This window comes from Ptychodera flava, chromosome 19 (assembly GCF_041260155.1).
Source record: "Ptychodera flava strain L36383 chromosome 19, AS_Pfla_20210202, whole genome shotgun sequence".
NCBI classification, from domain to species: Eukaryota; Metazoa; Hemichordata; class Enteropneusta; family Ptychoderidae; genus Ptychodera; species Ptychodera flava.
In genome coordinates, this window is record NC_091946.1 from 15331488 (window position 1) to 15350547 (window position 19060).

The 19060-nt window shown below is 37.7% G+C and overlaps 1 protein-coding gene and 1 long non-coding RNA gene across 2 annotated transcripts in view; one reads left to right on the forward strand and one right to left on the reverse strand.

The window, feature by feature from the left end:
* The window catches only part of LOC139118670 (carotenoid-cleaving dioxygenase, mitochondrial-like), a 52584-nt gene extending 44777 nt beyond the window's left edge, over nt 1-7807 (forward strand). Inside the window, exons 4-10 of the mRNA XM_070682088.1 lie at nt 42-314; nt 1319-1451; nt 2133-2587; nt 3151-3256; nt 3867-3952; nt 5529-5640; nt 6722-7807. Of these exons, the coding sequence (XP_070538189.1) occupies nt 42-314; nt 1319-1451; nt 2133-2587; nt 3151-3256; nt 3867-3952; nt 5529-5640; nt 6722-6873 (1317 nt within the window). The 3' untranslated portion in view covers nt 6874-7807. The remainder of the gene's footprint in view (nt 1-41; nt 315-1318; nt 1452-2132; nt 2588-3150; nt 3257-3866; nt 3953-5528; nt 5641-6721) is intronic.
* Nucleotides 7808-10440: 2633 nt separating this feature from the next.
* Nucleotides 10441-18814, reverse strand: LOC139118671 (uncharacterized). The gene is made up of 4 exons (XR_011548778.1): nt 18724-18814; nt 17928-18070; nt 17165-17257; nt 10441-12356 (listed from the first exon to the last, which is right to left on the reverse strand). It is a non-coding gene; the product is annotated as an uncharacterized lncRNA (long non-coding RNA).
* Nucleotides 18815-19060: the final 246 nt, after the last annotated feature.

Here is a 19060-nt window from a genome sequence, read left to right on the forward strand (position 1 = left end):
TTTACACATCTATGAACATCCGATTATTCTCATGTTGTCAGGTGACCTACCAAAGCCAGTTTCTTCGAAGCGACCACTACAAGAAGAACATGAAGTACAACCGCATTGTGTGTACTGAATTCGGTACCATCGCACACAAGGATCCATGCCTTACGTTGTTTGAGAGAATAGCAGCTTACTTTAAGCCCCCTGGTGGTAGTGATAACTGCGGCGTCAACATGATGTACATCGGTGATGAGTTATTTGCCCTGACAGAGACGCAGTATATGAGACGAGTCGACCCTACGACACTCGATACTACTGATAATGATAAGGTATATGAACTAACAAAGGACGCACCATCACATATAGGGGCGGGTAGTCAAAAAGAATGCATCATTTTCTCGCTATCAATACATAACCAATAGCATTACCTGGATTTTCATTAGAGTAGGGGAGGTGTGTAATTCCTTTTCTCAGATTCGATATTTTAAAGATTCCGGTCATATGATTTTTGGGAAAGCAGCAAAAGCTGAAAAAAATTAAAAATTTTCACTATATGCATGCATGCATGAATGCATGCATACATACATACATGCATGCATACATACATACATACATACATACATACATACATACATACATACATACATACATACATACATACATACATACATACATACATACATACACACACATACACACATACACACATACACACATACATACATACATACATACATACATACATACATACATACATACATACATGCATACATACATACATACATACATACATACATACAAGTTTTTAGTCACGCGATACGTACATAATAGATAGATAGATACTGTAGATAGATACGTAGATGGATAGATTGATTGATTGATAGATAGACAGATAGATAGGTAGATAGATAGACAGACAGACAGACAGACAGATAGATAGATAGATAGATAGATAGATAGATAGATAGATAGATAGATAGATAGATAGATAGATAGATAGATAGATAGATAGATAGATAGATGTTCCATCCGGACGCTGCATCCCGGCGTATTTTAGAACGACATTTTTCAAGTTGGTTTTATCGCAAAGAAAGTAGGCGAATGTTGAGTAATAAAGCCTAATAAATTGCAACACAACTGATGACACAATGGCTTGTGTATGTGTTAGTACATGTACAATTATTATTGCATGGATAACTAAATTAAATAACTTACCAAGCCAGACTCGTTGTTCGCCCACAAAGCAAGATTACTAGCTCAATAGGCCAGTATTCATCACCTTATTGTGTTATATTCAGTTGTCAATCTGAAGTTTTCCTCCATTCAATTTCAGATCGACATTACAAATTATGTCGCGGTGAATTCGGCATCTGCGCATCCTCATTTCTTGAACGATGGAACTCACTTCAACATGGGCTCATCCTTTGGCAAGAAGTGCAATTACAACATCCTGAAACTTGAACCAGGTAGGCGCCTTTGGTCAATACTTTTGTAACTGAAATGCGTCCTGCTCTTTTACTCCTACTTTGTGTGAAAACGAAAATGCTATATGTCTACAAAATGAGTGTACCACAAGTACCAGGCTTCTGAACTAAGCGCAGCGTTCAGTTCACAAGAGGTCGCTCATCACCCGAAAAAGACGACGATACCTCGACAAAGGAATGCTTGAGGGCTCATTTGTGGGTGTGGAGTAAGAGTAACCGCATCGGTGCCAGTCAAATCGAACACAGAGCTTCCATGAAATCTCAACCCTAGAGCTTTATTTAGCTTTGTCAACAACCAGGGGAATTTGTGACGGACGTCCCCCCTCGATTATTGGGGATAATATATCCGATTATCTAGCATTGTAGCCCCAGATGTTTTCTAAATTTACAAATTCCCAGGCATTTAAAAACTACCCCGCCCTTAATAGACTCCAGAAAGTTTTGCACTCGATAATTTACTTCGCTCTGCCTTATACATTATACTGTTGTTGTTGTTGTTGTTGTTGTTGTTGTTGTTGTTGTTGTTGTTGATGATGATGTTGATGATGTTGTTGCGATACGACATACTTTCTTGCTCTGCTTCCCGATTTAGGACGGTCGCAGGTCAGCCAACCCTCATTTGCTCTTTCACTAGAATTTCACTGGTATGCTTTGCTTCTGTAGGCGAGTCTAAAGGCGAACAGAAGTGGTCCATGTTGTGCTCCATACCAGCACGGGGACGTGACCCTTCCTATTTTCACAGCTTCGGGTTGACAGACAATTACATCATCTACTTGGAGCAACCACTTGTCATCAACGTTCTCAAGGTGCTGACCAGCAAATTCCGTGGCTTGCCAACCACCGGGTGCATGGAGTACAGACCGAAAAATAAGGCTTATTTCCACCTGATCAACCGACACACGGGGGAACGCCTGGCTACCGAGTACAACGCTAGTGCCTTCTTCTGCTTTCACCACATCAACGCCTACGAGGACGACGGCCACGTCGTCGTCGATCTGTGCTGCTACAACAACGACGAGATCCTCCAGCGGACGAACGTTGCGGAACTGAAAAAGGGGGTACCGCCCGCAGATGAATCGGAGGCTAGACGATTCGTATTCCCGTTGAATGTTGATAAGGTACAACTGATAATGATGCACACAGATTTTATTGGTGACACTATTTTTGCTCTGTCGTATTTCGTCCTTTCTTCAAAGGACAAAATAATAGTTTTAACTTTTGATGCAACCGCGATATGTAGTTTTTTGTAAGCAAATGAATTGTTCTAGTCCCGGCCATGGTCCATTCACAGTGGGTCGTGGTCAGGCTCAAATTAAGTTGTCGATGGACAGACTCTGTCGACAAACTGTAGATAGCAGTAAATGCATGCCTCGTAATCGAAAGGCTTAAACTTTTCTTCAAAATTTCCTCAGTGAAACTTTCGGCCCTTCTCTTACCAAACCAAGAATAAAAATCGGGGGTCACCATGCAAATTTTGGTACAAGAGAATCAAATTACCTTGCATTTACCGATATTTGAAATTAAAATGGCCGCCATACCTTTGTCAATTCTATAAGGAAAAATTAAATTTTCGATTTCCATAAAAATAAGACAGTCTCTCTCTCTCTCTCTCTCTCTCTCTCTCTCTCTCTCTCTCTCTCTCTCTCTCTCTCTCATATTCTTTCATTCCCTTGATATAAAGGCATCGAAAGATACGAATCTAGTAACCTTACCATACACATCCTGTACCGCTACTGTCACCGCAGATGGTTCCGTCTTCTGCACACCAGAAGTAATGCTTGACGAAGGTATTTAGAACATACAATGTTTTCATAAAAAGATTTGGAAGGACCAAGAGAGTATGACGACTTTTAATGTTTCAGAGGTATTGAAGAAAATGCATCCCGATCGTGTAATATTTATAAATCCTTGTTAGTCGTTTCTGGCTTTCAAAGGTTCGAAAACATGCAACGCGAGAGGGTGTAGTCAGTCAGAAAGTGTGTATTTGAACGCACACTTCCCTGTTGATATCGCAATAATCACTGATGAACGTATAATAGGCGAACTTATTCATAATGCTATCTTAAAAGTTATAGGAAACAACGTGGGCGGAAAGCTGTAGAGGCAGCGTGCTCGGTTTGGGAAGATTTGTTCTAAATCCCAACGTCATTTTCTTCTTTGCTGGATGACAAGTCATGTGGACTCATTTTCAACATATATAAATATATAATATTAACATATCACCGACTTGGTTTTGTGATAATTGACATCGACTTTTGATAATTGACATCGACTTTTTCATGATGGTACAATACAAACTCTCTCTCTCTCTCTCTCTCTCTCTCTCTCTCTCTCTCTCTCTCTCTCTCTCTCTCTCTCTCTCTCTCTCTCTCTCTCTCTCTCTCTCTCTCTCTCCAGCTTTTGAGGCACCACGGATAAACTATGAGAAACACAATGGTAAACCCTATCAGTATGTATACGGCGTGACTGGCAACAATCAAGGCGTAAGTATCCATGTATCACATCATTTACAACCCTTTTCAGAATTAGAGCGTGAAGCCACTGCCGTGAACTGCAATAAAACTGCTTACACTAATTAGTTTCAGCTGTAGCCGTGGCCACTTTGGTGTTGAACAAGGCTACTTGATAAAGTCTGCTTGTACAAAGGCAAAACTAGCTCTGTCTGAGGCTCGAGTTGTAAATGAGAGTTTACGATTGGCACCCTGTGTTCAAGATTAAGATACAATGTAACATTACCATGCACTGGTCCATGTACAATCTTTTTTTATTTCAGCTTCCCCAGACAAACTGTCTGCATGGGACATACAATGTTGTCGACTTTGCCAGCTGGCTACAGCTGAAACTAATTAGTGTGAGCAGTTTTATTGCAGTTCACTGCAATGGCTTCGCGCTCTAATTCTGAAAAGGGTTGTATTCCACTAAAGACTGCGAATTTCATGTCAACTGTCAGGAAGTTGTGACGTCATTCGTTGTATAGGGGTTTCGGACATGACTTAGGGAGTTTTCGGACGCGACATGGAAAGTATAACATATAGTGCCAAAAGAAACTTTCGTGTCAGTTCCTGTAATACCACATAAGCTTAGTGTGAGGAGGGAACATGATAATAAGCTTGAGGTAGTACTTGTGCGCCTCGAAAGTGAAAGACTTAAAGTTTTGTTCAAATTTTCCTAAATGAATCTCTCAACCTTACTCTTTTAAAATCAAGAATAAATCAGGGGTCACCGTGCAATTGTTGGCAATAGAGAAACGAATTACCCAAGATTTAGCGATATGTCTTATCTCTATAGAGAAAAATAAAATTTTCGATTTTCGAAAAACTAAGACGGTGAAATTTTTTCTTGCACCAAGAGCTTTAAAATGAGCCCTCACAAGTGATAGATCAGAAAAGATTTGTAAAAGTTTGAGAGTCCGAATATCTGTCCCTGAGGTGCGTTCTACCTTAATATAAATACCAGTCTGAAATCCTCCAGTTACATACATGGTAAAACTACTGCTGATGTGCAGCGTTGAATAAGCTGTTTCTCTGATTGGTCCATTGTCACTATTCACAGCGACTTAGGGAGTCTATTTGTATTGTTTTAATTATATTGGTGAGATTCAGCTACCCAATTGGATAACAGCTTATTCAACGCTGCACATTAGCCCTAAAACTATTCTGGTGTTAAAGAGTTGGAGGTCCGTCGAGCTTCTTTCTTGTATACGGCGCAACATCTGGATGAGCTTAATTATGCAACTGCTACTACCTTAATGTGCCTTTATTAAATGGAGCTCTCCTTCACATCTTTTGGTATTCTGCAATGTAACCCTCGTTCGTGTCCAGCTTGAAACAATGGTATAGTGCCACTGAAAATAACATACTGCACTGTCATATACGGCACTGTATGTGTCATATAGAGAACTTTCAAAGCCCGCCTCTATTGTGTACCATCTCTGAAATGTAGTATCATGGTAACGTAACTTTTCAACGTAGCACATATTGGTGAACAATTAATGCAAATGTGCGTTATATATTGGAAATAGAAATCCCCTTTGATAGTGCAATTCTTTTTACGTTTCAGTTGATCAAAATTGACATGAAAAGCAAAACGTTCAAGGTGTGGGAAGAGAAGGGTTACATGCCATCAGAGCCAGTCTTCATCGGCTCGCCTTCAGCCACTGGCGAAGACGATGGTGAGTATCGACAAAGTGACAAAGATATTCAACCAGCAAGGCTCTAACCTTTCTTAGACTTTCTAAACACTCACGTTGGCTACATGAGATGATGCACAATGATTTTGTTTTCTCGGACTGCTTCAAGATTGCTGATTTTGTTGACCTTGAACCCTGCAGAGGGGTATATTTGTATGGTGATGGGAGTTGCTTATAGCACATACTTCACTCTTACACTGTGCGATAGCGAGCCACTACCAGTGACCACATTGAGTACGCAGTAAAGAATACATCTCTATACATCAGACCTTGACATTGGGCAGTTCCTATTCAGACATCACATCACTTTATTGACAAATAGTTTCTTACCTGATCATGCTGTCATTGCTCCATCTGTAAATACTTTTGAATGTCACCAAGACCGATTCTGGACAGCTTGTCAGTACGACTGAGAAGGCAATACTCAGAGCCAGAATATCAAACATTGAACATTAATGGGAGGGTGTCGTCGGAACTCTGCTCAAAGGTTGCCAGGGACCCCTACGGCCGATGTAAACACGTTGTCTAGGGTACGTTGGCGATTGATGAAAGCTGAAATATGTTTGTTAACAATGAATATCGTAATATTTATATGTCCCAGCTATGTTGACGTGATGCATCTAGATATCATGCATGAAAGACATTGCTTGTAAACGAAAAAGGCGCACGCGCAGTTCCGACGACACCCTCCCTTTAAATGCTCTGTCACACTGAAGCGGCTCCGTTAACTTGGAATCCATCACAACTCTATTTGGTAAATTTAACGAGTCAAACTACACGAGTTGTGGAAAATGTTCCGTTGTTGCCCCTTATTTCTGTCGAAATCAAGGGTCAGGATATCAGCGCGGGCTCTGTGAAAATATTGTGCAGGTGACCTCTGTGTATATGCTCTCAGTTCCCCTCTTGCACATATATGGCGAAGACGATAACGTCATAGATGCTTTTTTTGAAAGTTGTCGACATAAATGTAGCTACAAACAGCACTTATAATACAGCCAGCAGGGAATCTGATATCTGTGTTTTTGAACTTGAATGATATTTATCATTTTGTCTTTACTCGTAGGAGTGGTACTGTCCGCCGTTCTCACCAGCGATCGCGCCAAACCAAACTTCCTGGTCGTACTGAACGGGAAAGATTTCACCGAGCTAGGAAGAGCTGAAATCGAAGCCCAAATTCCGTACGGAATCCACGGACTCTTTGTACCAAATATCTAGGACGGGTGAAATTTTACGAATCAAGGTTCACGCCCAATTTACGTCATATAACCGTTCTGAAACCGAGGCGACAGTAATATTATTCTCTGTCGGCGATGCATGTGAAGGTCGACGTATCTACAATGTCGGCCCTTCATCAAAGCAATTTCTGGCGGCGCTTGTCGGAATCTCAACATTTGCCCCATGCATTTTATGTATCAATACCTAGCGCTTAACGACGCAATAAAGCATAATCTAGGTTTTTTTCAGAGTACAGAAACAATCAAAATATAGAGGGAACGAATTCAGGGAGTTTAGAATTCGAAAACTAGTACCACAGAGGTTGAAACTGGCACTGTGGCAAGTTCGGCTGACTTTGCCCCTAGTGACGTAATAAAATATATTTTACGTTATTTGTGACCATTCAAAATATTTCCGTAGCATATCGTAGCTTGCTTGAAACCAAATATATCTGCTTGCTTGTGATACACCGATCCCTATGGCGTCTTACGTCCAAATTGCTGCAAGACGTCGCGACATTCAATATCTGCTACTTCAGCGATGACAACAAAATAGATCATGATCAACAGTGATTCAAGTTTACTCGTTCAACGAGACGAGACATTGACTTTGACATTGAATGATATTTCATTTGATAAATAATTCGTCATTTACACTTAAACAGCAGTTACAGAAACCAGCTATTTTTCTTAGGTTTATCCATAATTTGCTGCTAATTATAAACGTATATAACCCTGAGATTTATACATCATAAGACTCAGAGGCTGTTCATCTACTAGGTCGTACAGAGGTGATAATCAACGCTTCTTTATAGCTTTGCTATTCTCTCCAACAAACTGTTAAGTTGCTCTGTCTTGATGTGTAGCTACACATACGCATGTAAACTTTGTATATTACAAAGAAACAAAATAAAATCAAAAGATCTTGAAACGTACTTTTTGCGTCTGTTTTTGGATGAAAAAACACTCACACGCACGGCTAACGACTTCTTCAGTTGTACTCAAGTTGCACCAGACCATAGAAAGGCATTTTGTATCTAGGTTACTTGTCAGTGATCCAAGTTGTATGTCTTAATATCTTTGGAAGTCATTGTAGAGATATGTTCAAAAAGTCAGTTCCTATGAAAATAGCAGTATTTCAATCATGATGTATTCCCGGCCTTTCTAAAAGTTGAAAATTGTCGTTCGGTAGTACGCGCCCCAAAAGTAAAAAACTTAACTTTTCTCAAGCTTTCCTCGATGACATTTTCCACCATTGTCTTACGAAATCAAGAATATAAATCAGGGGTCTTCGAGCGAAGTATGGTTTTAGAGAAACAAAAAACCTGACATGTATCGATGGTGGAAATTCGAAGTGGCTGACAACCCTGTTGTTACCTCTATGGGGAAAAATAAAATTTCGTAAGAAAGTGATAATTTTCTTACTCCAAGAGCTTTAAAATGAGCCCCCACAAATGGCAGATCAGAAAAGAATTGTAAACGTTTGAGAGTTAGAATATGTCCCATGGGCCCACTCTACCTTAAAAGTAATGCGGTCTACATATTCCAGTACATTCAGTATTGACATTTTGCCCAATTACAGAAATGTGAATATGCAAATAAAGTTATACATATGGAAGCCACGCGCGCCCGCCAAACTGTCACCATGGTACGATCATAGAAAAGAAAAGTTCTATGGCCTCCTTAGGGACCGTCTAGATTGTCGCAGAAGTTCAAGAAACGAAATTTCTTCGTTTAGATAAAACCCCCTCCCCTAAACGAACTTCAAAATGTTCATGTCTGCCTGAGAGTACAATGTTGCATTTTGAGTACAATGTTGCATTTTGCTATAGCTACTACAGACGTATTCCCCTTGCCACATTACAATTAAAGTAACGATCAGATTTGAGTACTAACAGGGCATTTTACCGCATAAAAGTTTCATTTTATTTTACTTTCCCTTTTGCATCTCTTGTGCTGTTCTTTGTCTTTGTGAACACGCAATTTGTACTTGGTAGGGGCGGTTAAATAAGCGAGAAACTTTGACAAGGGGGCCCAGACATGTTCAATCATATTGAAACGACAATGACCAGGTGCATAACAAGTGAGAATAAAGACATAGTGGTTAGAGCAGACGCTTATAAATAGCACATTTTTAGGCAAAATTATACTTTTTGTCTATGTATATAACTTGATGAATGAAATGTTTAGAATACAATGTTCCTATCGGTAAATTGTGTTTGGGGCACAAACGAGATGGAAACAGTTACAAATTTGTTGGCACGAGTGTGCAGTTTTTCTTTAATTTAAAATAAACACACGAAAACTTGTGATCACAAAATAAAAGTGCGAAAGTGAAGTTCACTAATTGAATGGAGGTCAAACCCCCTCCCCCCTAAACGAATAAATTTCGCTTTTGAACTTCTGCGACAATCTGAGACGGTCCCTTAGTCAAATCGGATTTTGGTTCAAAAATTCTTGACATGTAGCTCATTACACAGAGCGAATAACCATTAATTGCGCAGACCACATCTACAAAAATCTAATTAAGGTAGAACGCGCCTTGGGGACAGATAGTCGGACCCTAAAATTTCTATCATTCTTTTCTGATCTAATATACTTGTGGGGGGGGGGGGGGTTCAGTTTAAAGCTCTCTGAGAAAAAACTTTACCGTCTTAGTTTTTCGAAAATTCAAAATTTAATTTTCTCCCATAGAGTTAACACAGGAATGGCGGCCATTTTGAATTTCAAATATCGCAAAATGTTAGGTAATTTGTTTAGCTGATTCCAAACTTAGCACGGTGACCCCCGATTTTTATTGTTGATTTGGTAAGAGAATGGTCAAAAGTTTCATTCAGGAAAGTTTGAGCCCAAATTCTCTCACTTTGGAGGCGCATATTACCTTCAATCTAGATCGTTCCATGATTATGTCATGTACAAAATCATTGTCACATCCACCATCAGCCCTTTTACGACGTTTATTTTGCCATGACGTCTTTTTAGATGATCATTTGTGTGATATTTTGACCATCGGTTTTTGAGTATATGGCAAGAACAAAATCTGATTGTGAACGGTTGACAAAATGACACACACACTCACATTGTGGCAACATTGGACACAGTTTGGGCCTCCTGGCCTGGGCGTCACAGGATAAAGAAAACAATGCCACAATTAGGACAACTTTAGTTGTTAGAAAATGACAAGTTATATTGCTTTCAAACTACAGTATGGAAATCTCAGTCACAACCACAAAGTAACAGACTTAAAATGACACACCAACAAAGTGCGAAATACAAGACAATCTGGAAGTCACAAGATGCACTGACCTCCAATCATAAGAACCAGTGATGCCAGGTGTGTTGAAATGAGTGAGCACATCCTTGTGTTATCAATCATGGTGGCAAAATTTCCAGTAGGACTGTATTTCAACGATTCTTTTTGTTTTCTGTTCCTTTCAAATTTCAATGTGTCCATTGAGCAACAAGCATATTGCTTTGAGTACAATTTCACTATCTTGACGGTCAACTGCCTCGAGAGTTGGGAGTTTTCTGGCGTTTCATCACAAGAAAGCACACACTGCCTTAAAACTTTGTTGGAAGTGTTTTATTTACATCACATGAAAGATGATATAGTTATACAGGAGTTAAACTAATGGAAAAGAAGTATTTGATCAGTAATTTGCATATTGCACAGTTCACATCAGAACACAGCTCTTCTGTATTCTGCTTCACACAAATGTCATCCGTTCACAAAATCGAAACTGCTATGAAAATCAATGGTAGCTTTTCATGATACAGATTGGCCTTTTTCACATTGATAAATGAACATGGCACAAAAATATACCCCATCAAGAAAATGTTCTTGCTTTTAACAATGTTTTATGAAGCAACAAATTATTCTAAAGAAATTGTTACATTCCCTGCACAGCCCCTAGTACTTATTTTACAGTGTAGTTTCTCACACACAAAGAACAAGCTATGTTTAATGTTATTCTGTGTGTGGGGTGTATTATACATATATATATATATATATGTGACAGTCACCAGTAGAAATCAAATGTTATGTCACTTTTATCAAAATAGAGTTTTTAACACAAATGGAAAGAACACTAACCAAATATTGTTTGTGCAAAGTTTCAGAGTTTTATTCCATTAACTTTCACATAAAATTTGCCATTGAAAAAGCCATACAGAAGCATTTACATTCACATCACTCCACTGTACAGTACCGGTACATCTTCAGCCACACATTCTGCACTGAGAGACATGTAAATTGATTGGCAATGGCAAAGTTGCATTTACAGTTATAGAATACTATAACACAAAGAATGTTTTACTTGTACTGACACAAAAAATTAAGATTGATGGATTTCTATTTAGAATTGGTTTCCATGGTAACCATTTTCAAATGGGAATAAGAAAAGAGTTGATGTACGAGCATTGAGCATGTGTGGAATGTACCCTTCTCACAGGATTACATTTAGAATTGCTGGTTTAATAAACTTGCACTATTGTCATTTTCATGAAAATTTGCAGAAAAGGTCCGTCACAAGAAATAAATAATAGTGATAAAATAAAATTGCATGGTCATCGCACTTAAGCTTGAGATAAACAGCATTAAATGATTTTGTCCATAGAAAAAGCATGGTGAAAAAAATGATCACTCAGCATTTTTTCTCATAAATGTTGAAATTCATGGTCTTGTATCTAAACAAACGAGGCAATGACCCTCATGTATTATTACGCATTTTGATAATATTTTCAAAGAAGAATCTGAAACTCAACAATTTAGAGAAATGACAACACTTTCAATTTTACCGGTCTTATATTCTTAAGAGACTTCTTTGAGATTTCAAAATGGAAACTAATTTTCCGCAACAGTACATATGGCATTGCAGCAAAAACAGCCTTGAAAATTAAATAATTATGTACCACTGTCATGGGTTCAGGTTAAAAACATACAATGCTTTATTATTATACTAGAGACTAGTGGACAAATTTTTCAACTGAGCTTCATGACAATTTTACATTTCCATGGAAACCAATTTTCTGCAACATCATCCGTGAAGCGAATACAGACATGGGTTCAGGTCAAAATGTCCAATGCTTTCATATCATTATCACAAGTCCACATGTGAAAAAGACAGTCACTGTATACATCCCATATCAGTGGACAAACTTACAACTTATCTCTTATAATTTTACATTTCCATGGAAACAATTTTACATTTCCATGGAAACTATTTTACTGCAACAGTATCCATAGAGCGAATACAGATATGGGTTCATGTCAAAAAGTCCAATGCCTTCATATTATCACAAGTCCACATGTGAAGACAGTCACTGTATACATCCCATGCTAGTGGATAAACTTTTCAATGAAACTCTATAATAATTTACATTTCCATGGAAAACTATTTTCTGCAATCTATGGAGTGAACACAGACATGGTCTGAATCTTGTGAACTCTTGTAGCTGGAGCACTGGGATTCTTCTTGTGACATACTGAAATATACGAACAAAATAAAATCATTTTTTTTCAGCTGTATTGGAAATATCAAACTGACAAATAAAGTATGTAATGATTAGCTATCTAAGTTGATCAGTTCATTAGCTAATGTTGGTTCAGTTAGTTGACATCTCTTCAAATAAACATTATGTACAGTGAGAGCTTCAATCACTAGATGATACCCTGTTACAGAAATGCTAATCTGGAATTGTTTCCAATTTGACTCTATGAGATATAAGTATTGTCCAGGTGTATAAATCTGTTTACCAAATGTCTGGTGTCATTCAATGTATCACATCGATCTCCTGAATGAAATTACACTGCTGAAGTGTAAACATCAAGTAAAAGGTTCTGTGCTTGCCCCTGTCATTGTGTTTGGAACCATGATCCAAAGATGCATTGGATTAACACACACAGCACAAATAATATGTATGGCCCTGATATGTATTTTGGAAGCCCAAGGGGTATGGCAGGCCATTCCGGGTCCGATGTTAACTCACAATTATGATAATACTAAACACTACAGATATGTGCAGGAGATACACAGTATAACACCAGATATCAAGTGCAAAGGGCTGTTCTTTTGGCAGCATAACCTTTTCAGTGTGGCTCATATTGGAAATATTTGATGAAAATGGTCTGCTATGTTCAAAAATAACTTGAAATATATTTTCTACATCATATTTTATTACCATCTGACAGGAAATTCAACTACATTATGATCACAATCTTCAATACTGTCTCAAAACACATTCATGGTCCATATATACTATAGGTTATTAAGGTGACAGGTAAAAAATTGCCCCAAAAGTTTGTGGATAGTTTGAGTAAAAAAAATTGTGTCAACGTCCCTAGGGATTAAAATGTATACAACGTTTATGACTAAAGGGTAAATTTGGGAATAAAATATTACAACTTAATTACACCTAATTAATCAGTGAGTAAGCGATATCCAGCTGTATCTTGTCATGCACTTAGGTTAAAATTTTTCAGTAATTTGTCTCCACTGAAGATATGTTTTGCATTCCCTGTCCTATCACATGTATATCTAAAATGCTACTTTATCATTCATTGACAACAGACTTGGTCTATCCATAGACCCTAAAAAGCGACAATTGTCACTGAAACTACTATAGACATAAATGGAAGAAGTACACAGCATAATAGCAGATAGCAAGTACAAAGGTCTTTTCTTATAGCAGCATTACCGTTTCAGTGTGGCTCATATTAGAAATATAGTATTGGCTGAAATGGTCCGCTGTGTCAAAACTAACCTAAAATGTGTGTTCTGCATCAAATCTCATTTCAAACTGATAGAAATACAACTACATTTGTTTGAAATTTTCTGTAATTTGTACTTTTCTTGCCAAAATACATCGTCCATTTTTTGACGATATGTTTTGCATTAATGTCAGTAAGTCATATTATATCTAAAATGTTACTTAATCATTCCTAGCAATTGACTTGGTCTATCAAATTCAAGAGCATAATTATGTGTTCTCACTGATGGTGGTCATATTTGGCTTGCAAGCCAAAAATTTTTTTATTGTTAAAAACCTAAATTGTATGTTCTTTACCAATATTTGAAAACTTTCTGTGGCCAAACTGGAAAGAACTTTGGCTTGAGTGACTTTTGATTTGAAATCATATTAAAAATTCAAGAAGATACAGGTACATTGTAATATGCTTTTAATTCCTCATTAATCCTAGCACTTTCATATTTGGATGATTAATTAATGTTATCACCACAATAAACTTTTCTGATTAATTTCTGTGATCCAAGGACTGTGCCCGCTGTGTTTTGAAATAGATTTGGCTGCATGTGATTCAGCATTGTTAAATAAATTAAAAATACTGAAATTATACGGTGTCGCTCAAATTTGATCCGAATTGGTACATACCAAAGATCAACAATAAGTGTTATTTCTATCTGTTCAGTGCGGGAAAATTATACGTTGATGTTATGACAATTTCTGCACAGTACAACCAGAAAAACAACAAGAAATATTAAACCAGAAAATTAAGAATGACAAAAGTAAAAAATAGCGCCAATGGCACTTGATCACAACTGGCACATTGTGAAACTACTCATAATTAATGAGGTACAATATGTGGCGTCATGCGGTGTCCCATCATACCATATATGAAGGGTGTAGCACTTGTGGTTACTGAGTTATGGACAAATATATATATTTCAGGTCAAATGTCACTGAAGTCACGTGACATTTTGTAAAAAAATTGAATTGCTAAGTCATCCCTATATACCGAAAATCAGACCTCTAGCTCTATTGGCTCGCTCAAAATTAGATATGCACATAATTAATGAGGTACAATATGTGGCGTCATAAGGTGTCCCATCATACCATATATGAAGGGTGTAGCACTTGTGGTTACTGAGTTATGGACAAATATGTATATTTGAGGTCAAAGGTCACCGAGGTCACGGGAGATTTTGTCAAAATATTTATATATCTGCGTGAACGGAGGGACATGACCCAATCTATAAGGCCCTGGACTTCATCCATGGGGACTAAAAACTGTGTCACTGAATCCTTTTTGCAATATGAATATGATGAGAAACTAAATTTTTATTTTACTTGGCCTTATACATGGTATTCTATAGACAGCTGACTTATACATTGTAGTCTATGGTGGTGTAAACTAAAAAGTCCTCTAACATGGCCAAATTGATCGCATTGTGAAACAAATCGACGTGCATCTGTATGGGAGAGGGTACTATCCTTGTGCAAAGTTTGAAAGAAATTGACCAGGGCATGTCTGAGATATCTGCGTGAACAGACGGACGGATGCACACACGGACGCAGGCACGCACACACGGACATGACCAAACCTATAAGTCCCGGACGGTGTCCGTGGGGACCAATTAGACAGAGCACGAAGTCAATGAGCAACATACAGCTGAAAGACTATTTTTCACATTGCGATTTTAAGCCCATTTTTATGAGAAAAGGGACATGTATATGTATATGGAGAAAAAAGCAGAAGACATATTGTAAATTGTTTGTTAAGTGACAATCATATATGCATCTCTTGAAATTTTGTGGTTATAAGGTATACAGTAGTGTAAGAATAATGAGGTTAGAATAAGTTAGTAAAGCTAAGTTGACAGTAATTAAGATTACAAAATTATACACTAAGCTGAGGAAATCTGAATGAAATAAATGTTGAAAAGTAGCAAAGTCATGGTCATCTTTTGTCTAATACCTTGTGTAAGTTCATGAACTTACATAAATCTTGCTATAGATTTGTTGCTAATGCGCAATAACTGTGTTTCAGATCATTTGAGAGCAATCCATCCATGACAGGTTTAAATTGTAATATACTTCTATTTAAAGGAGAGAAACTTTCAAATAATTTTTTCCCTGTAATTCCTGTGAGGACAAATGGACATGCTTAGGACTCTATGCTGGTGCTACCTTGATAACTAACCTACAACTTGTAACGGCATTGTCTAACCTGTTCACCCCATTTCCTGTAGACAGGTCCACACATCACCATTGATAACAATGGGTTTGGGCCATACCATGGTAGTGAAAGACTGTAACATGTGAGGTCGTGGATACTTAATCTCAGGAATGTCAAAGTCTGTATATTGACTCAAGGATGTTTACATAACAAATGCTTAGGGTCATCTCAAAAGTGAGAATCTAAACTATGAAATATGTTTTTTTTATTGCTTTTGATACCCAAAAGAGCATAGAAATCTCTTATACTTTGAATCAGCCATCCTGCATATTTCTAACATTCATCAAAACCTCATTTCTGTTCCACAACTCATAAAACAGTCCACAATGCAGGATTGGTGTACATTCCAAAACTACATATATGAAAGACCCCTAAAATCAATTAGTTAAAAAGGGGGGTTAGAAATTTCCCAAAACTATATAACCTCCGCTCCGTTTGGCTCCATTTTTCAGAATTGGAACCTTGGAACCAGTCTATGTATCGGTACCAAATATCAACGCAGTCTGTTCAGCAGTTTTTGACTTTTTGTCGTTTACGGAAATGGACGACATCAAACACCGGTTGAAACCACCTCTATATCACAACTTCCAGTTGTGATAATAAAAAGGTCTGAAACTTTAGGTACTGAAGGTCAACTTTAGCAACATGCATAGCAGAGAATCTTTCAACCATGGATGTACAAAAATAGACATCAATGGTTTCAGCAGATCTGTTAATATGTCACAGTTCATAAACGATGACAGGCAATGACCAATTAGCTGTTTCAGCTACTGCTACCACTCCCAAACATAATAGGTACCCTGCATACAAATAGGTTAAAGGTCAAAATCCTCTTATTCAGATGTGAGGGCTGATTCAGTTCACTGCCACCACTCCTGCACACTTGCAGTATTTCCCTTTTTCTTACCTCACTTGCACATTTTTGACACTGATGTGTTCATTTGAACAAATTCACATCTCAACCCTACATCTCAGTACCTGTACACCAAATACTGAGACGGTAGCTTTGGCGGTATGGGAGCCTTTGTGTGTGACGGACATACATCCGCACATACATACCCACAAATATACAGACATACAGATGCCACCGACTCATCATATAAGCTCTTTTTGGTATTTATATATAAAACCAAATATGAGCTAAAAACAGTACTTGTACATCCAAATATGAGCAACATGCCAGGTGTGATGTGGAAGAAACTGCAGATGTGAGGGCACTTATTCCCATAGGTGTATGCATGTGTACGAATTCTGGTATATAATAATCAACAATGCAGACCTTTGTGACATGACATTTATATACAACAACGACACTTACTTTAAATAAGGACAGCAAGGATTTCAGGTAGGCATGGAAAAGTATGTTGGCATCAGAATAATTAATTTCAATTTATACACATGGCACTTAAACCTGAAAGAATGAAAAGAAAATTGATTATAGTAAACAACAATAAGTTTTTAGGATTTAAGAACAGTCAAAGGTTTTGCAATCAAATCTTGATGATAATTTTTCTATGCAAAATAGGTAGGTGTAGCCTGCTAGCATGCTGCAACTGTCAAGATTGAACTAAAGTGATGAGGTAATTGTACAGTAATTCAGCTAGCTATCAAATTACTGTTGTAAGTCCAAGCTGGGTATAAATGTTCTAGAATGCAGTCAATCAATTCATAAAGTAGAAATTTTGAACAAGGTTTTCTGACAGTAAAAAAAGGAACATGACCAAAATCTAATAAAATATTTCATGATCATCCAAAGAAAATCTGAACACATGCTCTACCACAACAGAACTTATCTGCATGCCAGTTATCAAAACAAACAGTGACATAATTGATTTTACATTTTTAGTGTTTCAAAATCTTTCTATTAATTTAGTTCACTTTCTGATCAAGTCACTTTTTATGAATTAACTGCAAACAACATACAAATAAACCCAGGCTGTCTTTATGAACTGAATGCAACGGCAGTAGCCAATACAAACAGATTTTTTTAAGTCTGAATAATGAGAAGTACTACTAGTTGAAACAAAACTCTAGCCCCCAATAATATTATCAGCTGTACAAACACAGACAAGTATACTCACGTTATAGACTGCAGTGATGGGTCTGTTAAATCACGTCAACATCATCTTGACAACACAAACTGCAAATAGAGGCCCACTGGTCTATATACTCTTGGACTGGATCATCCCATGGCAACCATTATCTAATCTGAAAGAAAACAAAGCTAAACGAAAACACATACTGATACAAATTATCGAAAATAAATTGGGTCGACACGCATCGAATGTCAATCATCCAAGCGAGTAGTAGTCAATGGGCGCGCCACGCACCGAGTCGGCATGTCGTCAAAATGAAGTGAAATCGGTCTATTTTCAAAGTTATGAATTTCATAGCTAGGTACTCGACATACTGAAAAAATAATTCATAACGATAGCAGCCTTCAACCAGTTTTAAACATGATTTGGGACGTCTTCACATATTACATTTATGATGTACACAAAAAATCCGAGCCGAGCGAATGTGTGTCGGACTGTTCAATATACTGCTGTCACCTTCCTTTGACGTGTGGGTTCGATAGCTGTATGACCATGATGCGAAAACTCAGCCAAATCTCGCTCATTTTCTTCCTTGAAGTCAACAATATATTAAATTGTGTTCATTAAATTTGTGTTCCGTAAGAGACATGATTACATGTGTTTGACGGCAATTGATCTTGGAAAGTGGCTCAGCTTTTACAAAATCAATTACGTGAATCGAACATATCGACTCGATAATCGAGAACGTGTTTCAGCAAAGGCTACCTGAATTTCACCCGGTCTTGTTTTCAGTTTATTGTTGGCTGTTGCAAATTACTATTAACTGATTAAATATACGTACCTATTCAGTCCATGCCAAAAGGCCATGCCATTCCGTACATATCCGATGACTCGAGGTCCGTGACTGAAGGTTGACATGTTGTAAAACTTCCGGGCACATAATGACATGACCTGAACTACGACCTCTGCTTGTTTCAACTACGTGCAATGCGGAACTTCTCCTTTACTTTCCATTCTTTATTAACGTTCAAAACATACTAGTGCTACATTTTTTGACATTTTTGAAATTATCTCAACAACGGAAAGAAGGATTACTTGCGTATTTGATCATCTACCATCCCAGACATGTGCTCACTTGCTAGACATGTGCTCACTTACAGTACACGCGTACGTACGTA